This window comes from Pipra filicauda, unplaced genomic scaffold (genome assembly GCF_003945595.2).
Source record: "Pipra filicauda isolate LSUMZ 115617 unplaced genomic scaffold, ASM394559v2 scaffold53_size3534045_pilon, whole genome shotgun sequence".
Lineage (NCBI taxonomy): Eukaryota > Metazoa > Chordata > Aves > Passeriformes > Pipridae > Pipra > Pipra filicauda.
In genome coordinates, this window is record NW_024104687.1 from 736,457 (window position 1) to 762,142 (window position 25,686).

The following is a 25,686-nucleotide window of genomic DNA, read 5'->3' on the forward strand; positions in this document are numbered from 1 at the left end:
GTTCGCAGCCAGGGCACAATCCGGGACTGTTGTACATCACAGCAAACAGCTGCACTTTGCTGTATTTTAAGAGAGATCCCATACCTGTGATACCCGAAGTGCCAAAATCTGTGCCCTCATACTTAATGACCCTAGACACGTGTAAGGAAATCCATTGTTCACTGGAAACCAGGAGGAGAAAAGCTCTTCTGAGAGTGTAATTGCAAAACACTGGACTTCAAAACAGTTTTAATCACTTTAATTCCTCAAATGAGTAAAACATCTGCATATCAAGTCCACTGCAACTGCCTGAAAAACATAAAGGATTCTCACAGTTAAGCAAAATAAACAAAATTGTCCCAGCATCACATTTTAAGTCCATATTTGTTAATGATTGTGTGGCCCCCTTTTTAACTGCCCTCAGTGTTGGGATAACCCAGAAAACCCCTCCATAGGAAATGCAGGTAGAGTTATTGGTCAATGTTATTTTAATTTGAATTTTAAGTATATTGTCATGATTAATATTATGGTCTTGAAAGTTGCTGCATGCAGATGGACTTGCTAGAGCTTGTTTACAATCCCTTAAAATTAAACTGGCCTCTTGCTTTTATTTTGGGTTGGGGTTTTTTTGTGTTTTGGTTCTTCTTTCTTCAGAAGAAAGTTTTAAAAGATCTTGCTTGAAAGAGTAAATTATCAGTCTAGGAAGCATTTACTGCCAGGATCAGGTCACACACAAAAGCAACACTAAAAATCCTCCCAGTTTGTATTTTTGGAGGGTATCTTTCTTTACTTTTCTTGACAGTATTGCTCAAATGGGAGTTTCTTTCTAAAAATTCCCTCTGAAAGGAATAAAAAAAAATGGGGAAAAGTCATGAGTTCTTCAATCACCTTAAGGACAGAGAAGATGCCTACAGAAAGTAACAACTAAAGGAGGCTCCTGAGACAAGTATCAAGGAACAGCATGAGAATGAGGAGACAAAATTGTAAAAAGGGAAGGTACAGAACAGAATTGTACAAGTGATATCAGGAGTAGCAAGAAAGTTCTAAATAAGCATTGAGAAACAAAGGTAAGGAGACCAAGAAGTTACTGACTCATTACCATTAACAGGGGAATCTTCAGCACAAAAAGCTGAGAAGCCCCAAGTTCTTTCAGAAGACTGGAAAAGAGCAAATCTATTCATTTTCTAAGAAAGGGAGGAAAAGACTAATGGAGGTTTTCGTCTATCAGTCAGCTTACCTTCAAAATGCCAGAAAAATCTTGGAAAACACAAAATCTTGGTGAGCAATGAAAGAAAACAAGAGAATGATTAAGAGTCCAAAGGGATTTGTCAACTGCAAATCCTCTCTGGAGAAACTTGTCTCTTTTTATGAATGGGCTCTGGATAGAGAGAAAACTATAAACACCACCTAAAATCACAGCTTGGAGACCTTCTCAAAGGACCTTCTCATTGGAAAGGGGGAAAAGTCAGCTCTGCATCCAGCTCTGCCAGTGCCCCAGGCCAAACAGGCTGAGTGAACCTGCTGGACTCATGGACATGTAGCAATCATCCTACAAGCCAGGGGGCTGTTTTCTGACCCAAACTGCTTTTGTGTGCTTGTGATGGAGTGACATTCCTGCAGCACAACACTCAGACAGATGTTTGAGCCAGTGTGGGATGTTCCATTTCCTGATGTCCTGGACTCTCACAGAGCAATTAAACAAAATGGTTCATGTTCTGTGAGAGCAAACCTTGCTGGAAGGGACTGTGATAAAGGAAGGATCTGCCTCCACTAATGGCACTGACTCATTTCAAAGCAAAAGCTGAAATCATTAAATGATCATCTGTAATTAAGAGGTCTGACACATTTTAAACATCCTCTTTCTGCAGCTGGTCACTATTGAACCTTCCCTCTGAGCTGCACATGAAGCCAGTGCAATACTGATAGAGCACTTTCACAAACCTTTTAGCAGAGGTACGAGGAAACAGAATTTTCTGCCCTAGCTTGTGAGAGGCAACCTGCACTAAGCAACATTTCTGATTTTTAACATAATTTTCTCTGATTCTATTTATCTTGTTCTAGCTCTTGTCTGCTAGAGAGGAAGGCCAGATACCAGAAAGCATCCTTCCTGCAGGAAATGGGAGGTCACTCCAGGTACCCCACAAAATGCTCTTGAATATTTCTGTGTATGCTCCAATCCTTGGGAGCTGCTGGAAATCAGCAGCCAGACAGCTGAAATGGTCACTCTTACCTGCTGCATGTGTGGAAATGAAAAACCCACTTTTCTCTGAGGTCTGTAGGCTCCTTTTATCCCAACAGGAGCTGTGACCTTTATCAGCTATAGATTCCTGGTTCCAGGTACAAACCCTTGTTCATGTGGGGTGATAAACCAGAGGCACAAACAGGCAACAGGGCTCCTTGCCACACTGCAAGCAATAATTTACTTTCCAGGGGACCTTTAATTAGTATTGATTTGTCTTCTTGCTCAGACAGATTCCAGGCACAGGGATGGGAGGCTGTGCCAGCTGGGGCAGCATCAGGAGCCTGTTATCCTGCAGCATTTTACACGAGTGGAGGAGGTCTCCAAACAGAAGACAGATGACACAGTCTGAAGCAGAGGTGGGGCTCACAGTGCCTCTTTTGAGAGGTGAGTGCAAGAGGAAACAGAAGAGGTAATATCAGTAGGAGCAAGAGACCCATTTGGAACAAAAAGGAGTTAATAAATCCATGAGGATGAAATCTGAAAGTTTCTTAGAAAGAATATAATGGCCTGGGGACAGCTTTTTAGTACTCTGGGAGAACAGGGATGTCTAAGATTAGGTGGAATATCAATCCTTTATGCCTCCCCCCGAATAGTTTTAATTCATTTTCATTAATTCTTTTCAGTATTTATTTTCCTAACAGATTAGGAAAGGCCTTTTAATTCTGTTTTATTAAGCTGCTTTATTAGTATCAGATAGTTATTCTAATCACTGTCTTGCCTATGTGGGCTCTAGCTGACTTCATGCAATAGTATCTCCTAATAACACAACCTCGGGAGGCTCGTTTAATTTTATCAAATGCATTCATGCTGAATGTTGAAGAGAAACTGATAATTATTTCTTGAGAAGAGATGGTACTTGATATACCTACTAGCTCTGATTCAGAGTTTTGTTTTAGCTTTTTATTAGGTTGATAATTATATATATTTGTGGGTTTTGCTTCATGGACTTCAGTCTGACAGAGCTTTAGGAGGAGATCTCTCAGATCTTGGGTTCTTCCACTTGTTAGAAACTGTTCTTGGGATTATTGTATAACACAAAACAAACAGGCTGGCAGTTCACCTTATTCTGTTTTTCTTCTACTGGTGTTGAGGAGGAGAAAGGAAAAGAAGGGACCCCTTGTAAACTTCCTGTTATCCTGATTTGAAATCAAGACTATTGCTGATGTGGATGGAGGTGGGATGAAGGTTCTCAGCCCAAAGTGTGACTGTAGCTGGAGGTGCCCCATGCAAGCTTTGAGGAGTAACCTGTGTTTGCTCCTTGCCTGCTCAGACAGTGTGTCCAAATACACTGCAGAAGAAGAAGGAGCTATTTGGAACCAGGCCTAACACAGTTCTTAAATGCTCTGAGTCAGAGACCTCACAGGTTCCTCTCAGGCTTCTCTCTCTTTTCCAGATGCAGTGACAGCTTACCCACACTGCTGCTTATTCCAAAGTGGATTCTCAAATGTCTCGTCAGTGCCTGTTGGGAAGTACCTGTGCAGGGTTGAGATTCAGTGGGTAAGAGGTGCCTGCTGGATTCCCAGCCATTAATAAGAGAAATCAGCACGCTTCTGAACAGCTAAACTCTGCCATATCTTGTTGTAAGATCTTCCTTGCTGTGTTTCTGCAGTTACTAAAACGTGTCCTGGTGGTTAAAAGTGGCAATATCCAGCTCACAAGGCTAGAATATTTCCTAAAAGGATGTTGCTCTCCCTGACAACATATTTTGAATTTCATAGAAAACACCTCTAGCTAACAGAGGTTAAACAGAGCACTTCAAAGCTCTCTTTCATTTCTTTTGGGATTAAACTTGTTTAGTTACTGTAAATGGGACATTAGCAAGAGTTTCTACCTACATGATTCGCTGTTTTCTACCCTCTGGTTATGCTGTGAATGTCAAATTCAAATCTTGTGGAGAGAGAAACCTCAAAGCTCATTTTGGACCTATTATCTACAGCAGAATATCACAGTGGCTTGGTTAAATCACTGGTCTCCTTTTAAGAAGACACAATAGGGACACACTTGTCTCTGCTCTAAACTCTGTTTCAAAGAGCTTGGACTTTCTGCAATAAAAGGTGAAATCAAACTGCAGATCCATGTTTCAGATATCTGCAATTTAGGATAATCTCTAGAGCTTGCTATTTTTGCAGCTATTTTTAAATAGATGAATTGTGAAACTCACTGTAGCTCTACATTATCTTTATCCATCTCCTTGAGTCTCAATATTTGAATGTAAATAGTTTCAGATGCAGAAAGCTGTGCTGACACTTCATTTGGTTTTACTCACTGCTGACAGAAAGTCTAACACTATTCTTGTGCCAGTCTGGCCTTCTCCCAACCCACCTTCCGCCTCTGTTTTCAAATACCTCATGTTGGATCTGGAAGTGAAAGTGCTTGCCTAATTATCTCTATTTTCAGCACTGCAAATTAGGATGTTTGTTGAACATCACATTGCAGATTCAGCTTGTCCAGGTAATTCATTTTAACACTAAAAATCCTGTGCATTTTCTTCTTGCCCCCAATTTTTTTGTCCTTTTCTGATCACTCAGCAAACCCATAATGGTTTAGAAAGCCACCAAATATTCCACTTGGACATACCTCCTTCAGTGGTGGGCAAACATTAAAACATCTTCTACCCCTCTTAGAAGTGACCTAATCCCCAGGAACCAAGGCATTTTAAGAATTGTTGAATTGTTATGTGAATTCATTCCTTTGACCTGTTGGGGGTTTGGGATTTGTTGGTTGTTCTTTGCTTGCCAATGGAGTTCACACGTTCACAGAAGACATTTAACCTGAGGCTGCTGTTACTGTGCCACTGAATCCTTGGGAAGCAGATCTGAGCTAAACCCACAAATCAGATCTAAAGTTTGTAAGACTGAGTGAACACACAGGAGCACAGACAGCATCCCAAGCTGATTGTACAATGCCCTTGGAGAGGGTTTGACCCAAAATGTTGAATGCTGATGTGCAGAATGAGCTGCTGTCTGGGCTGACCCTGCTGACAGCCCCTCCTGAGGGGGCAAAGTGAAGGTGTGACTTCTCCTGCTGCATCTCTGAGATGTGACTGCCTCACACCGAGCTGAAGGGAGATGTCTGCATGAAAAATAGTGACTTGAAATTCAAGAGCCTTTCCTTAACATGCATGGGGGAAGGAGATAAACCTTCTCAGTCAAGGACTGAAAGACAACTTTTCAAAGTTCTGTTGCCCTTAACCAATAATTTAATGATTTCAGGGTCTGAGAAGTCTGGCTTTTAATGCCCACTTCTCCTGTGTCCTCACCCTGTCCCTGGGCAGCAGCATTTCCAGGTGAGCAGTGCCACTGTAAACTCTTCCATGGGAAAACCTGTTTCTTCATTTAGCAATGAAGGAAGAATGTTAGAAACCAGGAAAGAATGTAGATCTTGGGGGGTGAAAAGTGTTTGGAACAGTGCTTTCCACAATGCCTTAAAAATAAAGAAACCCATCATTTTTAACTACAGCAAAACACAGGTCTTCCACATCTTCCTGCACTTTGTGTGTGATGTTGTCAGAACTTTGACTGGTGATGATTTGCATTTCTGTCTGTCCTCAGTCTGTGGCAATTTTCCAAGAGGAAAATTGTTTTTTCGAAACAATCTAGAATTAGCTGTGACAAGTGACAATTGCATGGGTGGCACAAAAGGCTTTTACAAATAAACATCATTTATACAACAGATATAAATACACATTTTAACGGAGAAGCGATTCATAATGATAATATTATTGACTTGTTAAGATTAAACAGGTCTGCCATATGCTGCCTAGTGCTTTAGATGGTTTCAAATCTATTTTTATTTTTTAATTTATGCATATTAACGACAGATGTTGAATTTAAAATGATCCAGTAATTGAGGGAAAATAATTCCAAAGCTTAGCATTGAAGATTTTGTCTTGTTAATGATTTTAAATACCTTGTATATAATATATATTGGTGATACAGCTCATAGCTAACTCTTGCACATAATATTTGAACTATTTTCATCTTACTTCCTGCAGAGCTGCCTCCAGTTGCTGAGGAGTGGGTTGGTTGAACACTTGCCCCGGAATTCCATCCTCAATCTTTCGATTATTTTTATAAAAAAACCCTTTCACAGGTGCATGTACCCTCAGACTCACCTGCCTCTAGACTGTGCACTGACAGCTCTGCTCATGTGGACCTCACACCAGTGGTTCATGCACGTGCTTGGCCTGCCCCTGTTGCACTGTAGGGCTGAGGGGAGGGAGGAAAACCACAATCAAAAATCCACTGAAGTGGCACACCGCAAGTGAGGGAGCGCAGGAGGGCTTGAGTGACTCCTGCATTCTCACAGGACCACCTCTGGGGGATCACAGACTTAGCCTTGGGGTGGGCATCGTTTGCTTCAAGTCCAAAAAGTAATGATTTCTTCTTTCCTTCTTGCCCTGCCTCCACGAGCCCAGGATGGACTTGGTTTACAACACAGGCTGTAGCTTCACCTTCCCACTCCCAAGGGCAGCTGGTCACACCAACTGGAGCTGTGGCTGACAGCATCCTGCCACATTCCTGCCACATTCCTGCCACATTCCATCACGGCTCCGGGGGCCTTCTGCTGTCGAGTTCTCAGCAGAGCATTGCCCTGCCTTGTGGCTGTGCTGGGTAAATAAACACAGCTCCCTGTGGCTGAGAAGCTGCAGGAAGAGAGCCAACCCCTCATGCTGCCCGGCCTCACCAGAGCCCCAGCTGCTCCAGCTGAGCACAGCACCTTCCTGGGGATGCTGCTGGGGAGAACCTCAGCTGGGCAAGTGTGACCCTCAGCACCACAAACGTCCCCAGGCTCTCACAAACCCCTCCTGCTGCTGTGAGTCACAAACACCTTTCCAGCAGGTTGTCTGGAAGCCAAGGACTGTGCTCAGCAGGAGAGGCAGATCTCATCACCACCAGCTTCTCTCTGCAGTCCTGCTCGCTGCTGAAAGGTCTCCAGTGCCTCATGGAAACATAGGAATTGCAGGAAATGTAGATGTGGGGATTAAAAATCCCCTTTTAGACGTTCCCTGCAGAGATTAAAAAAAAAAAAAAAAAAAAAAAAGCACAGGGAAATTACAAAGTGATAATTTAGGGATGGAGAGCCCAGTCAGCTGCAAATAGATAGCAGTGATCCCAAATTGATTTCCAATGGGTCAGAGACATAAAGCAGGGAGCTCTTGAGTGTGTGTTTTCTCGTTTATATAAATTACTAGCTTCATTAACTTAGTTTGACAAAGCAGGCTGTAGAAAGGGAAAGCAAGCAACAACAGACAAGAGAGTCAATCTTATCTGCTTCTTGTCCAGGAGAGTAAACTTATAGATCCCAAAGGGACGTAACTCCCAGTGAGATATATTTGAGCTCCACGCCCTTAACCTCTCACTCCTTGCCCTGCAGGGATGCAGCCTGGCCACCTTCTGACTAGTTCTGAGTCATTAAGTTGGAAAAGACCTCCAAGATCATAGAGCCCAGCCTTTCCCCCAGCACTGCCAACCAAGCACGTCACTGAACCATGTCCCCAAGTGCCACATCCACACATCTTTTAAATCCTCCAGGGATGATGACTCCACCACTTCCCCGTGCAGCCTGTTCCAATTCCTGACCACCCTTTTGGAGAATATATTTTTCCTAATATCCAGTCCCATGTAATCCTGTGTGAGTCCTTAAGAGAGAGAGCACTGTGGTGTCTTTTTCTTCCCTGGGCAGCACCAGGAAAATGGTAGTATTCCCAATTTCAGATGGCAACATCCTCAAGGCTCCTTGTTCTCCTGAGTAGTTGATCAATAATTTCAAAAGTCTGGGGGAGGGCTGGGAGGGCAGGGAGCAGAGAAACACCAGGCAAAGTTTGATTGAAATCAGCCTGTTACGTCAGTACACAGCAAGAATGTACTTCAAACCTGCTGAGACAGGGATTATGACAGTGATCTCTGAAGGAAAGGTCCTATTAATGTTGGCTGCATACCTCTGATGCACCTGCAGCTCCTCTCTGGGACTTCCAGTAAAGCATCTTGATCTGGAGGGAAATCAGGTACAAAGGAACAGAGTCAGTGATGGCTGTGACCCACAGTGAGGTCCCTGAGCATGGGGAGAAGTATTTACTTGCTGTACACACAAAAGCCAGAGCTCCAAGGGGCAGGCCAGGCCAGCTGCAGGTCCACACAGCAAATGTTTCAGTGCAGAGCTGCTGTGTCTTTCTGCTTGCAGAAAGAAGAGAGAAGAATTCCTTTCAGAAAGCTCTGCTTTCAGTGTGCTTTCCATGAGTCAGAAATGTTTGCTTTGACCCTTGGGCAACCTTTTCTTCAGGGTAAGGAGGAGAAATGTCACTATTTTTTCTGAGAAAAGAAAAAGATAGTGGGCAGTGAGAGTGGGGGGCTGAAGGTAAAAGTTTGTATTACATTTCTTCGTGCAGAAATGGCAAAGGCAGCTGTGGCTTTACCACCAGCACATTGTTTTTCTCCCTACCCTCTTCTCATCTGGTGGGCAGATTGATTGATGTATTGTCCAATTCTGTCCAATTTTGCATTTTTTTCCCCAGCTGCAGGTGTACCATTTTCAGCTTTTATCTGTACCCTGCATCATCTCAGACATCTAATTATAACTCACCATTGACAGCTCAGCCAGCAAGATTTGTTCCATTAGAACTGTGCAGAGCATCTGTTGTTCAGCTGGTATGAGAAGTACCAGCTTTTCCCAGTCCATCCATCAGCTGGGAAACACTCACCATGCTCATCTGAGCAGTGGCCTTATGGCAGGACCTGCTTTTGCCCACCCCAGATAAATTGCCATTCCCCAAACATGATACAAATACAGCCTTGAATTTCCTTCATCCAAGTATGAGGAAAATTTATTTGAAGTAATGCATTGCACAAGCAATTTAGTCTTTTGTGACTGCTCTGAGCAGATATTCTCAAAGTGGGGGAGAGACAACTCTACCTGACCCTTATTTAGGTTTAATTAAGTGTTTTTCTTTGTCTACCTGATTTCAGCTTTAGTGACCTTTGGTCACTATCTAATCTGGTTTTTAGTTCCTGATCCAATACTGACTGACTTATATATGTGTTTCTTAAGTACACTGCCTTTTGATACGAGCCCCATGTTTTACCACAGGGCATAGCCTGTGTTTGACAAAGCATTAGTGCATCTATGAACACTGGAAATACAGTATATTTGCTGGAATGATGCTCTGTGAGTCTTTCCAACAGCTATGCAGAATAGCTTCAAATTGTGAAGCTGTGACCCTGCTGTCTAAATCTGTGCTCTTCACTGTAAGTGAAGACACCTCACTCTCCCCTGCTTTTCCTTCCATATCCATAGCACTGCCCACATTTCAGAGATGCTCAGAGCTGTAGAGGTTTGGCCCAGTGGAATCTTCCAGAGGATTTTTGCAATGAGGAGGTGTGATCCTCAGTGACCCCTCCTTTTCCAAAGCCCAAGACTGTCCATGCTCTGATAACCCACTTGCTGGCTCATGCCTTTGATACCTACCCAAAATCACCACCCCCAAGCATGTGTGCTAACTCCATAATGCACCTAGGAGTGTTTACTGGAGACTGTCCTTTAGGAACAGTCCAAGGAACCCTCATAAATAACACTTATTTACTGCTGTAAGACACAGAACACCTGGGTCTGTACCTGCTGACAGTCTCTCTGTACATGGAAATAACTGGAAAGAAATCCCAGCAGAGGAGGAGGATATTCCATTCTGCCAGACCTCAGCTCAGATGCAAACCCTGCTCATCCCTGCAGAGCACTGCCCTGCTCTGTGCGAGTCCCGGGCTGCAATGTAAGCAAGGAACAACAAAAACCCTTCCAGGGAAAGTTAATAGATTCATCAAGTTCTGAACCAGGCTACCTTATAAAATCAAAGCATGCAATGATTTCTTAAATTGTAATTAAAAAGTATACCACCAAAAATACCTTAGTGATGAGCCCTGGCCCCTCAGAGAACCACAGCAGCTCCCTGGAGAGGGGTGGAGATTGGCAAACAAGTTTCTCATGACAGCTTTTAATAGAATTATTTGCATAACTGGATTAAAGTAGTGCATCAATGTGCCTCTAAATCTTATTATTGTTTATTACTCTGTATATCAGAGAAAACAGTAATTAAATTGAGCAGAGATTCTTGGGGCTCTATTCAGAGGCAGGACTGAGCCAACGTGGCTGTGCCTCGGTCCCTGCCAGGCTGCAGAGCCCCCAGTCCTCCAGCCCACGGCTGGAATTCCTCTGTGCACCACGCAGGGAAAGCCTGGAAAAATGGCAATGCAGGACCAGTGAGGGGGATCGAGGGGGCTGCAGAGAAGAGAGAAGGAGCTTCAGGAGTCTGTGCTGGAGAATGCAGATCATTCCAGGGGGCACCTGCAAAATCTATGGTGAGCAGCGCCTGAAGCGAGGGGCAGGCTCTGAGCTTTCTGCTGCCAAAGCACATCCTGACAGGTTCAGGGCATGTCCAGGTTAAACCAGCACTTAGATGAGGGTGCCTACTGTGCTGGGCACTCCTGAGGACCTCTGTGAGATGACAGACCTTGGCACTGCTCTAACAGCAGCTCCAGAGGCTGCTGGAAAAGAGATGTTCCCAAAGCATCTGTCACTGTGGGAACAATGTGTGCACTGAACAGCCCTTCATTTCTGTCTCAAGGAAACAAAATAGAGAGACAAATCCCTTGTTTGCTTCAGGCAGCTCTCTGCAGCCACCATCTTCAGCCATTAACATTCAAAGGAACATTAATAACTCAAACTGCAGTGCTGGCAAATGAGGGTAAAAATATGATGTGTAAGAAGGAAATGATCCCTGGCCTGCTGTGGTTGAGAAAGTTATCCCAGTTACTGCACTGAGCTTTGGATCACTCTGGATTACAGCACTGTCTGTGTTTAGTGCAGGAGGTTGAGCACATTATGGGCCACCTCAGTATTAATTAACCTTTATAAACCAACAGATTAACATAATTCAGTAAAAGAAAAACCTCTGAAAGTCAGGATTTTTTTGTTATTTGAAGCTGCTTTTTGCAGTGTTGTTTCAGTGCTCTCTTGGTGTCCTATTCTCTGTGGTCTTCAAAAGAGTCCTGAAAAAAACCTGAAAAGCTTGTAAAATTTGGTTGGTTTGTTTGGAAGTGGGGGTTTTTTTGTCTTTTCAAAATCACCAATTATCCCAGTAGCTTGCTATATTGAGCTTGAAGGAAAAACAATTTCCTGAAATTCAGCAAAACAAAACATTCTTTAACCGGTCATTCAAATCTTTAAATCAAGGTAAGCAAAGCAGATACACTTAATCTCAGAGTGAATGCAAGTAATGCCCAGCTTAAAAGGACCTCCTTCATTCAGTGTTTCTGTAATCACAGAGTCACAAAATCATAGAATGTTAAAGGGTTGGAATGGACCTTAAAGATCATCTATTCCCAACCCTCCTGCCTCCCACTAGAGCAGGTTGCTCAAGGCCTTATCCAACTGGCTTTGAACTCTGCCAGGCTGAGGCATCCACAGTCTCCTTGGGCAACCTGTTCTAGTGTTTCACCACCCTCACAGTAAAGAATTTCTTCCTAATGTCTAACCTAAATTTCCCCCCTTTCAATTTGTACCCATTACTCGTTGTCCTATCACTACAGATTCTAATTTATTGTCCTTTCACTACAGATTCTAATATCCTCCTTACTAGCAGCAAAACAACTTGAAATTTTAGGGAATTTGTGAAATGGGATTTCGAATGTTTTTCCAACACTTTTCTCAGTGTGTGCATATGGATCTGTGGGAGCTTTTTAACCAGATTAAGCCTATTGAAAGGTGATGAGCAGAATTATATTCACAGTTTCACAGCAGGAGTACATGTGCAAACCAAAGAAACCTCTTCTCTGTCTTCCCTCTCCCCTCATGTCCACTGGCATTGCCTCACAGCGAGTATGTACCTGGCCACGTGCAGTTGTGGTCAGCCAGATGGCCAAAACTGCCCCTGGGTTGCTCTGCTTCTCTGGCTGATCTCCCCTCAGCATCAGGCAGCTCCTCGTGCCATCACAGCTTTCAGCTGAGCAGCCTGGAAGAAACCTCTTCAGGATCAGTGTCTGCTTCCAGAACTTTGTCCCGTACACTTCCCTGTGATCTCAGATACTTTCAGCTCAGGAAGGAAGGAACTAGGAACCATTAGGTTGATTATGGCTACCATTAGTTTGATTATAGCTTCTAACTCCCTCATCTTATCGAAATGTGAATGTCAAAGGAAATTGTTTCTTCCCAAAAGACTCCTTCAAAGGGGAGCTCCTGCCAGTCCACTCCCTTTGGCAGCTCTGGCTTTGACTGCTCACGCAGTGCTCGTGTGTGACTCAGTGTCCATGGCCCCTTCAGCCCACTGTCTCTTAACAGACACCTCCAGAAGGGCTCCTCAAGGCAGTATCAAAGCCTCTGGCTCTCTCTGGAGATCAAAGCTGATGGCACCATTGCCACCTGTCAAAATCAGCTCCTGGAGGAATGAGTGGAATTCATCTCAGCACTAACAATGCTGTGATGACAAAGGCAGCTGACTTGCAGTAGGGTTGCATGAGACAATGGCAGGAACACAATTCAATGGCAGTAAAGTGGTGGTGTGTCTTAATGTCCCCTATTTGAATGATTTTCCACTACAGGTTGTGTTTCTAGTCAGTCCATCCTTGATGGCAACACTTGCAAATCTGCCAAACAGGCTGTTACCCACTCTGCATCACATTTCACATCACAGAAATAACATCACTCTGCTTTGATTTACCCTCTTGCAATACTACATCTCACCTTGCTACATGCTCTGCTGCAGGCTCACAAGACACAGGGGGTTTGGGATTGCAGGAAGGTGCTGGGTTCCAAACCCAGAAACCCCAAATTCCTGTGCAGTCCCAGAGGCTGTGACTCCACCCCCTGGGCCTGGGGCAGGGAGCAGATGGGAGTGAGGGGAGAAACCCTGCAGGGCAGACACAGCACACCCCACCAAGGGCCACAGGCACACAGGTGACCCAGTCATCTTGAACAGAGGCACCTGGAGGGGTTGCAAGTGAGCTGCTGCCATCACCCTGCATGTCACCCACACCCCTGGGAGAGGGGACACCACTGCATCCCCCTGCTGCCAGCACAGCTCAGCTGGCACAGGGAGGCTTGGAGCAGCTCCTGCCAACCTGGTTTCCTGCCCACAGCTGGGGTAGCTGCCGAGGGACAGCATTTCAGAGATCTTTATGCTATTTGCAACTTGGCCCTAACCCAAGAGGACTACAGGAATATTGTTAGTCCTCTGCCTTAGATCCTGGGCTAAGGAATGGACTCTGGGTAGATAGCAAATTTAATTTCTACCCAATCCAAAACACTCCCCCATTGAGGTATTTAGGTTTCATACTCATCCTTGCTTCTCCCTGTCCCCAAAACCCATGTCTGTACTGAGTAATATCCAAAACAGATAGGAAGGATCCCTGTATCTTATTGTGGTAATATCTCCTTGCCTCTAACTCCAGTCAAAGAAGAAAAGACATTTTTTAAACATGACATCTGCCTGTCATTCTCCATTAGAAGTGGAGGTGCTGAGGAAGATAAGCATGGGAATTGTGTTGTTATAATTGAGCCCTGAAGACAAATTCCAGGAATGAGGACTAATTAGAAGTGGAAAAGACTTACAATGTTACTGTACAAAGGAAATGCACTCCCACCAGACCTCGTTTACAGCACCACACTGGCCATAATGCAGTTTGTAGCGGGTCCAATTTTCTTCTTTCTCCAGGCAAACATTTTCTTCAGTTCTCCCCTGAAGCTGTCGTGGAGCCAAGCATAGAGGAAGGCGTTGGTGCAAGCAGACATCATTGCAAACCAGTGGCACAGCAGCTGGATAAAGTTGAAATACTGCTTGTCAATCAGGCTGATGTCTATGTCCTTTATCACGTTGAAGATGTGCAGAGGCAGCCAACAGACTCCAAAGGCTGCCACCACTAAGACCAGCAGGCGAAAAGTCTTCCTCCTCCGTGCACGGTCCCACTCGGCCTGGCCCTGGGTGACATTGCCCGGCACCACACGGTTCTTCAGCTTGACTGAGATCCTCAGGTAGGACAGGGAGATGACAGCCAAAGGCAACACATAGGTGATGATGAGGGTGCTGTAGGCGTAAGCCAAGCGATCCCTTTTCATGTGGAACCAAAACTCCTCGCAGATGGAGAAGTCCAGCTCCGGGAACTCCGCGTGGTAAGTGTGGACTAAGGCTGGGGCAGCCAGGGTGCAGCTCAGCAGCCAAATAGCAGCCAGGATGTAAGCACAGACAGGGATGGTGAGCCTCCTGCGGAAGGGGTACACCATGGCACAGTACCTGTCCACAGCTATGACAGTCAGGGTGAACACAGACACGAACACCGTGACGGGCTGCATCAGGAAAACAAAGTAGCACATGAAGCGCCCGTACACCCACCCCCGGGGCTCGAAGGCGTAGGCGAGTGTCAGGGGCACACAGGTTGCACACATGAGCATGTCTGAGAAAGCCAGATTGCCCACGAGAAAGTTGGTGACATTGTGCATTTTTTTTGTCTTGCAGATAACATAAATGAGCAGGTAATTCCCAATGACACCGATGAAAACCACCAGGGAGTAGCAGGGGATGATTAGTGGCTTGAAGGACTGAACAAACTGGAGACCTGAGAATAAATTGCTGGCGTTGCTGTGAATTGCAGAGAGGAAGCTTTGGGAGGTTAAATTGTCCGAATTCATCATTTTCCTCCTTTTGTTGTCTGCCTTCAGCCGAGTGAAGTAGTTACCGCTGCACTACTCCCTCACTCAATCAGTGGGGATAATGAATGGATTACCGGCTGTCCAGAGGTTACCACATGGATAGTAAACAAGCATCCCTAAAAGCAAAAGGTGAAGTTGTAATCCTCGAGAAGCAGCTTCCAGCAATTCCTAGGAAAAATCAAATACAACCAATTTCCATTAAATTCCTCCTGTATTTACTATTAAATCCAGGTTTTGACAGCATGCCACTTAATAAACATTTAATGCACGAGTACTTACTGCTGTGGGTTTTTAATCCCATACGATTTTCCTGGGGATGCCAAGAAGTGCCCTAGATGTCTGTCTTCTGCAAATCCAGGAGCGTGGATGTGTGTGTGTGTCAGAGAGAGAGAGAGAGAGAATATATGAGGGAGAAAGAGGGTGATGCGCATTTACAAGCTAAGTGCAGATCAGTGTTTTTAAACAGTCTTACTCCCAGGTCAGGACAGATTTGTGTACCAGCTTTTCTCCCTATTGGCTGTCCTGGGTATTGCGTTGCTCTTTGCGTGCTTCTTGCTGATAGTAATTAGTTCTAGAATATCCTTTCAAAAACTCCCTTCTCCTTCCAGTGCATCTATAATTGCCCCTCACAGCTAAAAATCAATTTACATTCATTAACATGAGCCTGCACAGTATCTAATCCCAGATTCACTTTGCCACAGCCCCCAGAGTGTCCAAAAAAGCTACCTGTGAATTTGCTGCTATAATGTGACTGTGAAAGAGAATTTTAATAATATGCTGAAGGCAAATAAATGTTTATGCCACTAGAGGGTCTCAGCTATGTACCTGGTGAATGAAGTTAGGCTTAGAAATGTGCATTTAGCATGTAACTCAGAGGAACTTATTTTATTTGCATTTGTTTTCCAGTCATGGTGCAATGTTTGCTCACCCACTGTGACTATTTTCTGTAGGATTTGCACATCTTTAAACACATGTGAGCATCTGAAAGGAAATACTGGTATCCAAAAAGATTAGCTGTAAAGGTTTACCTGCCCTGAACTAAAGCATACTGTTTCTAATATTCCAGCTACCCAAAAGTATTTGGGGTGTTTCTTTATTCCTGCAGTAGATCTGTTAACCTTTTCTGTACCAGACCACAAGTACTAACTGGTCTGTAAATCCATCTGTATTTGTTTTGCTTGGTTCAGACACTAGAAAGCAAAAAATCACCCCATCCAGCTCTTGCCTATTGCTCTAATTCTCCCTTAACTCCTCTCCACCTCAATCTGGCACCAATACCTCAGCTGCTCATAAAAACAATGAAAATCCACTACATCCATCTGTACCAGCTAGGGAAACTAAAAAATAAACGGAGCAGCCTAACTTCAGAATACTTCAGAGCAGATAACATTGCTAGGTTTTGCAAGACACAATTGTAAATGACAGTTTATGTCCTAATCTGTTAGACTAAGGAAATATTGAGCCATTATTTTCTATGAGACTATGGGCAGAACCGTATCCTTCTTTTGATTTGATGTAATCTGACATAAATCAGACTTTAACATAGATTTAATTTCTGTCATATTCCTTTCCCTAATCCTAAAACAGAAGCAATCTTGTGCAGCCCTTGTTCAGACTGGAGCCATTCTGCCTGTGATGGATGGGCATTTTGAACTTGGTAAGTACTGACTCTGTGCTGCTCCATCCAGGGTTGGTTTATGCTCTGGACTGGAATATTGCTGTAATTCCAGCCTGAGGGGAGAACAGGCATGTAGCCACATTACTCAGGAGTGTTATCCTTCATTTCACGCCTGTAGTAACCTACCCATGACCCAGACTAAAAATGGGATGTTAGAGCCCACTTCAGAGTCCAATCTCTCCTACCTGAGCTGGATGGGACCCAAGGGAATATGGTACCTATTTATCTCTACATACCCAAATCCAGAACAGGAGAGAGAGCTGAGGGGTGAGGCTCCAAAGAGGCAAGGAAAAAGGGGATTCCTGCTGCTGTCACCACCCAATGCAGCCACGGCACTTGGTGATAAGTACCATGATGCAAAAGTAATTTCCCAAACCCATAAATGCAATTGCTTCGCTTAATGTGAGAGAAAAGTATGGCCTGATTTAAAGTAGGATTGCAGCAGGCTTTGGACATGGTCTCTAGTACAAGCCAAAAGACATAGAAAAATGAAAGGAGGGCATATGCAAATGGTCCTCGTGCTGCCACATCCTGCTGGAATTGCAAGGCTCGTGCCAGGAAAGAATCCTCACGATGATATCCTTGCATATGTAGTAATTAAAAATTTCATTTTTAACTAAGTGATTTTTCTGCATCATTCCCAAGAGCTGCAGAGTAGACCCAATAAATATCCTCATTGTATTCCAATGAAAATAAAGGTTTATGCTTTGACATGTGAGAATAAAAATGAAACACAGAATCATCTAAAGAAACCTTCAAGGTCACCTTAATGCTCAGGTCACAAAAAACCCTGTAACTAACCTTAGAGGTCCTTTTATTTCAAGCTGTATTGGTAAATCTTCCTACATTTTCTCTTACCTTTAAATGCCCTTTTTTCACCTCTGAAATGAGTAACGAGCACACCTTCTGTTTCAAGGCTCCCACCTATTTCTGTCAGTGATTTTCTGCTTGTTTTGGCTTCAGGCAGAAGATTTCTTCAGTTCAGCTGTCTTCTACAGCCAAGATCTGGAAAGATAATATTTAATAGAGGCTTGAATAAAAAAACAGCCCAGCAATTTAGCCCAAAGAAATCCTCTTTCCTCCAAATACGAATCTTGTTTAGAATTTCCTGGGCTGTGTGACAGAGTCCCTCTTGAACTGCCTGTAAGTCCATTTCACACAGAGAATTTCTCAGTAAAAGAGAAAAGGTCACAGGAACTGTGTTACTGTCACGTTAGAACTGTTTGACATTCCAAGTGTTTAAGGGTGCCACATGTAGGAATGATGATCAGTGTTCAGTGAAACCCTGGTCTTCCCTCAGTCAATGGAGAATGTTGTACCCAGAGCCAGACCAACACCCCACAGAAATGTTTCACAGCTGAGCTTTTATAATCTCTTGTGCTTCTGTCCAACTCTGCACAGCACAAGCATTGTAAGATGCTTTTAGGCTTTACAGACCAGAACATTTTCTTGTCTCATTAGTCTCACAGTTTCAGGTGTCAGTTTTCTATGTTCCTATTTATTTGCCTTTTTTTTTTTTGCATAAAGAGGACTTCTTTTGCATCACAGACCTCCTTTAAAAATTCTTTCACATCATTCCACAAATTTTCTGTGCAGAAAAGATCAGGTAGTTCTTGTAGAGCCTACAATAAAAATAGATACTTTGCCTATTTTGAATGATGCAGATATGAGGGTTCCTTTAGCAAATTATTCTTTTGACCAGCCAGGGGACAGGATTTTATTTCCCACAATAATTTCATGTCAGGTCAGCCTGTCCCCCTCTCAATCATATAAATGCATCCTGCTTGCCCCTGTTGTGGACTGGAACACCACAGTTTCTAAACTCTAAGAACCATGTTTACAAACAAGGGTTTGGGTTTTTTTTGGTTGGCTAGGAGTTTTTTGGTTGTTGTTGCTGCTTTTCTCAAATTCAAGGTACCAAACTTTCATAAACACAGGATTCAGTTTCAAATAATTCACTTTAACTGAAGAGGAGCTTAACAACTTGAAGGAAGGGGATGTTTGAATTTCAGTCAAAACTTGCTTAAGGTTGCACACTAAATATAGAACAGGGGCTCTACTCTACATATGCACAGAATTCTTTGCCTTCTGGGGAAAGTGACACGAGAAAAGTGAGTTGGTTCCTCAGATGACAAAGACCATGTGCTGAAATAAAGATAAAAGCATAAAAACTGGGGGAAAATACAAGTGATTCCCTGGGAATGAAGGTGCCAGGTCACAGTTAAACAGTGAAACTTTGGAAACCTGAGGGAGAAGGGGAGGAAAAACCTGTCATAAAAGACAGGATCAAGGTCACCTAATAATAAGAATTTTTACTGTGGCTTAAATTTTGTTGCAGGTCTATACAATGAAGCAGGCAGTGCATTTGAGAGTGGAAGAAAAGAAAATCTACCACTTTGTGAGAGATTCCAGGGTGAATTTGCCTCCACTTTGTTACAGCCTCTGGACAATTTTCTTGCTCTAAGTGTCTATTCACCAGAGCAGAATTGCACTATATTCTTTAAAAACACTAGGGAGGACGGTAAACTCCAGGGCAGGCAAAGATGTATTTAAGCAAAGGAACAACATTAATGAAAGACCAAATTCACCATGGGCAAATTTAGCACAGAAAGTAGAACACTTCTAAGTGGGAGGGCAACAAATTGCCCCTTGGAAGTGCTTGCTTTTGGAACAATCACTGTATTAGGGGGGATAAAACACCTGCTTTTTAACAGAAATCTTGATCCATTTATCACGTGTGTGTGGCCTGATTTCTTGCTTGGGGCTTGAGCTTCAGGAGGCTCCTTTCTATCCTTCATCAACACAGACTTTGGACTGCACTCACTCCTACCTGAAAATAACTCCACTATCACATTTTTCGACAGTATTCCCATTGATAATGTTCAAAAGATAGAATTCAGATGTGTATACATGCAGACCCACACACATGGGTACAGCTCAGACTACATCCTAAGACATTTTTAGTGTTCTTTGCTCTTCTTTGACAGGAAGATTTTTGCACTAGTGCCTGTGAAGATCAACTAGAACAGCACTTGAATATTTGCTTGATGAAGTTTGCCTGTTGCTGATCTTGGCACCTGCTGAGAGCAGCTGATTTACAAAGCAGGGAGAAAGGCAGGGCTGGCACAGTCACTCTGGAAAAACAGTTTGATCACAAGGCACTTCAGTCAGTACCATCACTGATTCTTTTTTCTCTGACCTGCCTTCCTAAAAAAACACTGCCTGGAGACTTGGTACAGCCAGGCTTGGTTCCCCCATGTCACCACACCTTATGATTTTCTTTGCCAGGTAAATCCACGCAGGAATTAATGACCAAGAAAGAAGATGACCTGATTTTTTTATGTTAGGTTTTGGTGTGCAATTTTGAGGGATTTTTTGCTTTTTGTGTGTATCTGTATGTGCTGTTGTTTGAGGAGTTTTGTTGTTGGTTTTTTGGTTTTGTTTTGTTTTGTTTTGTTTTTAATCTCTAGGCACAGGAGAAATAGGTTAAATGCTATGATTACTCAAGAGGTATTTGTGTTGATTATGTTGCTTGAGAATGCTAAAGGAGTATTGTGCTGAAGAACAGAGTCTGGCTAACAAGTCTGATAATCTCTGAGTTGTCTGGACAGACATCAATGGAATTTCAGATTTTTGTTACAAATCCTTTTGTAAACACACCTCTGAAATGGATCCTTGTCATGTTACAGTAAGAGAAAGTTGCTGTCTTTAGAGTTCCCATAGACAGGATGTATAACACAAGGAAAACAACCAATTGAACAAACAAACAAAGCCACGGGGCAAAATCTTTAGGAATATCTAAGCTAGAGGTTTTCCTCTTTGTTTGCAACTATGATTTTAGGCAACAGTGCTGACACATCCTGGTAAAGTGTGCTTACTTTTTATTTTAATAGCTCAGTCAGGACTAGCCTGGGAAAAGCTATCTGAATGTCTCTGATTTAAAGGCTGTTACAAGGGAGGATGAAAATGGAAAAGTATGAAGGCACATTTCCATATCCAACAGATCCAACATCTGCTGCTCCAGAAAAACTGGCATTTCTCCTCTGCTCCCGAGCCCTGAAGGGATGCAGAATCAATACCAGTACGTGCCCCAAGCCAGGACAGACTGTGGGAACTGGCTGCCAGGAACATCTGCAGGTGGAATGCTGAGCCCTGGAGGAACTCAGAGGAACTCTGAGGAACTCAGCGTTCGGAGCGTTCCCTGCAGAGCGGGCAGCGGGATTTGGGGTCCCCGCGAACCCCGCGGGTCCCGCGGGCAGGTCAGCCCCGGCGCAGGGGAGGGCTGGCGGCAAAACCGCGCTGCTGAGGGTTAAATCTGAGCAGCAGCGGGGCAAAATGCTGCCTGCCCCATGGCACTGCTCTAGGGTACCCCGGAGAAGCAGTGCCCCCTGCCCCGCCGTGCCAGGAGGGGCTCTGGCAGGGTTTGGGCACTGCCCGAGAGGTTTCCCCGCACCCGGAGCGGAGCGGGAGCGGCTCCTGCAGCACCAAGGACAGCGCCCATCCCGGGATGAGCTGCTGTGCCCCTCGGTGGGACAGGGCAGGACAGCCACCGCCACCCCAAAGGCAAGGGCAGGGCTCTCAGAACCCCCCTGTCCCTGGGGGTTCCCCCACCACCTGCTAAATGTTCTTTGCCCGCAGAAATCTTCTGTGTGCAACCCCTGAAAAACCATCAGAGCAGCAGTTGCACCGAACCCCGCACCCGGAGGGGATCTCTCCCCAAGAATTGAAGAAGGAAAAGGCATTTCCTGCTTCCTGCACATCGTGGGTTAACCACAGTGGGCAGCTGAGCCCCGACAGCCACTGGCTCACTGCCCTGTGGTGGGATAGGGGAGACAACCAGAGGAGTGAAAGTGAGAAAACTCGTGGGTTGAGATACAGTTTAATAACTAAAGTGAACACTGCACACACAAGCAAGGCAGAACAAGGAATTCACTCACCCCTTCCCGTGGGAGGTGGGTGTTCAGCCACGTCCAAGGAAACAGGGCTCCATCACGTGCAGCACCACCTGGGAAGGCAAATACCATCACCTCCAACATCCCCCCTTAATTCTTCCCCCAGATTTATATGCTGAGCACGACACCACATAATAGAGAATACCCTTGTGGTCACTCGGGTTCAGCTGTCCCAGCTGTGTCCCCCAAAACTCCCTGTGCACCCCCAGCCTCCTGACTGGTGGGGTGAGGAGCAGAAAAGGCCTTGGCTCTGTGTGAGCCCTGCTCAGCAGGAACTGAAACATCCCTGTTATCGACATGTTTTCAGCTCAGATCCAAAGCACAGCCCCATACCAGCTCCTTTGAAGAAAATTAACTCTATCCCAACCAAATCCAGCACTTTGCATTATCCCAAGGTGCCCACCCACCCTGGGGATGGGTGAAGGGCAGAAGAGAGCAACAGCTCTGATGTTCTGTAGGGACCACACTGACATGAGAAAACTTGCTGCTTTCATGGAACAATGAGTTCAATTAATACCTGTCAAACAAAAAGGAAAAAAAGACCAGAGGACCAATATCATCCCAGCTGCTCTTAGTTGTTTATACAGAGTAATAAAATCCAACTTCCATTTAATTAACTATCCCACTAACAACAATCTGCCCTGGAGCTTCGAAAGCTCTTAATACTAAAGGTTTTTCTGGAGGACTGTCATCTAGTTTGATTATAGTTTGCATAATAACATTATGTAGAGATAAGAACACTATTTGGAATTGAGTTGTTCTGCTCTCTCATGCAAATTCATGTTTGGAAAAAAAGGGAATAAGAGATATTGTACTTTAATAACCTACATCATCTCAATAGAACCTAACTTAACAGAACTTCTAATGAAGCCTTCTGCATGTTTTTAGAACATTTGTACTAAGAATAAGGAAGTGACATTTTAAAGAAGAATATTTTATAGCATATTTACAGCCAGGCTTACTTATGATCTCCTCTCCTTCCAACTGTACAGATCTATATTTGCTCTCAGGACTATTGTCTCACTCTGTCTGTGTGTATGTGCATCCAGCCCTTATAACTATGCTTCAACATCTGGGTTTATTCTCTTTCACTCTCTCAATTCCTCTTCCACAGCAGAATTTGGCTGCTTACTTTTTTCTGCTTCACAGTATCACTCAAAATAGCCATTAAAGTCACCTGCTGTTGGATGAGCAAAACATGGAGCCAAAAATGCTAAAGGTGGAAGAAATTAGAGGAACACAGAAGGTGAATGAACGTTTCATGATGACTCCTACTGCCATGGCTTACCCACACACACCATTTCAGCTGTTTGTCCTCTCATGTTATTTTGGTACCTTGCAGCACTGGTTATAAATGTCAGTACTCCTGACTTTACATTCTGTTACTATGAAAATCAATGTGAATTTTGCTACAGATTTCAACATTGCCCAGTTTCTCCCCTGCCCTTTTCTTTAATATATTTCCTTTAGAATGCTTGTCTCCAGCTCTGTTGGCTTTCCCCCATCTTTTTATCTGATACAAGAAGCTTGAAATCACAAAGACCATCAGATTTCCCCTACTGTGATCCCTTCTGGGTCACCTCTTTCAGCCCTTCCTGTGGATACTCTGCCTTTGTTTAACCTTTCTTACCAAGGAGGAGCCCAGCCCCATCTGCAGAGCTCCTGGGCTCATGTTATTAAGTCCTATTATTCCCCATGGATGCTATCCCGTTACCTGATTGCTTTTAGATTAAGAGTTTAGTCTCCTGGTAGCTTTCCCCTAACATTCCTTTCCAAGAAGTGTTTTGTTCATTTTGTGGCTGCATTAGTGATGGGAGAACTGTCCTCAGGCCCGGGCTCTGTCAAGTACCTGAGCACAGTAAGAGCCACAGCTCTAATTTTATGAACAGCCTTGTTTACATCTGAAAGCACCTGTTGAACTCCCATCAATTAGAAGACTTCAACATGCAATTTCTACAGCAGATATCTGACCCATCATTTACTTGTTTTTCCACAGACATTTTTATTCTATGGAACAAGTCTGTTTTACTTTGCATCACTGCTGAATGTCTGTTTTCCATGGTCACTCACCTCAGGGCTGGATGGTGAATCAGAGCAAAAGGTGGTCCCGTTTCTGCTGCTCCTCTGTGTTGGTTGCTCTTCTCTGAGACACGACACCCGTTTTTTTTTTTGTTGAAACAGCAGATTTTTTCCTCCTTTCTAGGTGACTGATGCCAGCTCCACCACCAACACAGTGCCTACTGCTGCATTAAACAAGTGACCTCCAGCATTTTGTGAGTGTTGATCTCATGCTCATCAATTAAAGCATGTGGGAGCCTTAACCTGGAAGGGTTTTTTTTTTTTGCTAAAAGCTTGCAGTTAAGCATTGCAATGTCAAAATAACTCACGGCCCCAGTGCAGGACTTTCTGATTCTGTATAATAGAGAACTGGCTGGAATCTGTGTGGAATCTGGGGTCCAGCACGCCCCAGATGTTTACAAGTGAAGTGATTCTTACATCACTTTACACATGTTTTTTCCATCACTGCAACAAAACAAGTCTTTCCTGTCAAGAAACAGAAGTGGTGTTTCAAATGGTTCATTCCTAGCAGTAGTGAATCATGAGAACCATATTCTAATTAGGGCAAAATACAAAAGCTCCATAGAAGTGAGCTGATATTTGCCACATAGGGCTCATTTATTATCTTGACCCTGTTGCTGTAGCAGCTCTCCAGGTGTTCAGACAGACTTGCAGTGGAGCAAGGCAAGACCTGCCCAAACAGAGCTTAATCACTGCAAATGCAACAAGCCCAGAAGCTCACAGCATTTTATGCACAATAATGAGCAACTCTTTCTGATACCAAGTAAAAATCAGTGTCATCTCCACTCTAGGCAGGACAAAACTGAGGCTGGATAATTTTTACCCTGAAGCAGGACAGATATTACTGGTAGAATTTGCTCTAGATCTCCTGATATCCTGTATAGGCAAACCACCTTTCCCTACTACTGTATGAGGTGTCATCACTCCAGAAGAACAGTAATTTCTAATTAACCATTCTCCCCATCCCTTATTTCTTTTTTGACATTTCAAAGCCTGGATTTAAGCAGAAAAAGTCAAAATACACAGCCCAGGCAACAAAGTCCTCCAAAGCCTTTTCTGAAGATACCCACAATATCGTACTTTCAAAAAGGCCACAAATCTATTCTATGTCAGTAATGGTTCCTATTTTTGTTCTAGTAGGAATAAGAGCTTTTAAGCCTGGTTAGAGTTTTACTTAGCAAAAACATTATACAACATTCTTTCTAGTAAAAAATGAAGTAGAAAAAGCCCCCACTGAATTCTTACCTCTCAATTACTCTCTCTGAGCACTGAAATAGTATATTTACAGCCATGAACCAAATCCCAGTCTTTTGAACAGCTTGGAGAGAAGTGGTGTACCTCAAAAACAGAACAGAAAGTGTTGTTGGTTGGGGGTAACTATATGAGATGTATATTTAGAAGTTCAGAAGGACTGGAGCAGCTGTATTTATTTAAGCTTTTCTTTTTTGTTGTTGTTCCCACTGAGTATTTAATTGAAAAATACATGGGAGTTTCTAGAATGTTCAGAAAAATACGCCATCAGATGGTATTTTTTTTAATTCTATTGAATCCTGAAGTGACAGTAGCAGCTTGTGCCATGAAGTGAAATGCTTCTATGGGTTGTGGGATGACTGTCATTGACACACAGGACTGCACCACCCTGATCCAGAGGTGCACAGAGGCAGTGGGACAATCGTGCCAGCTGGTTTTAGTGTGCAGATCTCATCTTTCAGGGCAGAATTTATAAAGTCCCAACCTTTGTTCTAGTCTACAATGAAAAGTAAAAGCTCTGAAATGATTCACAGATCATTTTTATTGCAGTTCCTCTGAAGCACACGGGACCCCACGAAGCAGTGGTGAAGTGAACAGCTTCTCTTCATTTGTATCCTTGGGAAAATGGGGCTACCACGAGTCTGGACTCTGAATACCTGGGCTCTATTTCTTCATCAGGGACCCACTGCATCTAAGAGTCAAGCTCCCATTTTCATCCCAAAACTCCACCTCTGCCGTCAGTGCAATGACATGGGATGATGAAAATCCCCCCTGCATTCTGATTTTAAATGCTCAGGGCTATAATTCCCCTTCAC

At 43.8% G+C, this 25,686-nt stretch overlaps 1 protein-coding gene across 4 annotated transcripts; it reads right to left on the bottom strand.

The window, feature by feature from the left end:
- Positions 1-221: 221 nt before the first annotated feature.
- On the bottom strand, positions 222-21,736 carry PRLHR (prolactin releasing hormone receptor). Of its 4 annotated transcripts, none has more exons than XR_003545535.2 (6): positions 21,527-21,736; positions 17,448-17,594; positions 15,191-15,257; positions 13,817-15,079; positions 8,163-8,213; positions 222-7,229 (listed from the first exon to the last, which is right to left on the bottom strand). XR_003545535.2 is itself a non-coding variant. In XM_039387201.1 (5 exons), the coding sequence occupies exon 4, from the start codon at positions 14,891-14,893 to the stop codon at positions 13,859-13,861; it is 1,035 nt and encodes a 344-aa protein (XP_039243135.1). In that variant the 5' UTR covers positions 14,894-15,079; positions 15,191-15,257; positions 17,448-17,594; positions 21,527-21,736; the 3' UTR covers positions 222-7,229; positions 13,817-13,858. The 4 variants fall into 4 exon arrangements, 2 of the variants coding, with proteins under 2 accessions (XP_039243135.1, XP_039243136.1); XR_005565778.1 differs by having other exon boundaries at positions 8,163-8,394; XM_039387201.1 differs by lacking the exon at positions 8,163-8,213.
- Positions 21,737-25,686: the final 3,950 nt, after the last annotated feature.

Excerpts from the sequence above, each read along its gene's own strand:
- PRLHR (XM_039387201.1), bottom strand. The coding sequence starts at position 14,893 with ATGATGAATTCGGACAATTTAACCTCCCAAAGCTTCCTCTCTGCAATT.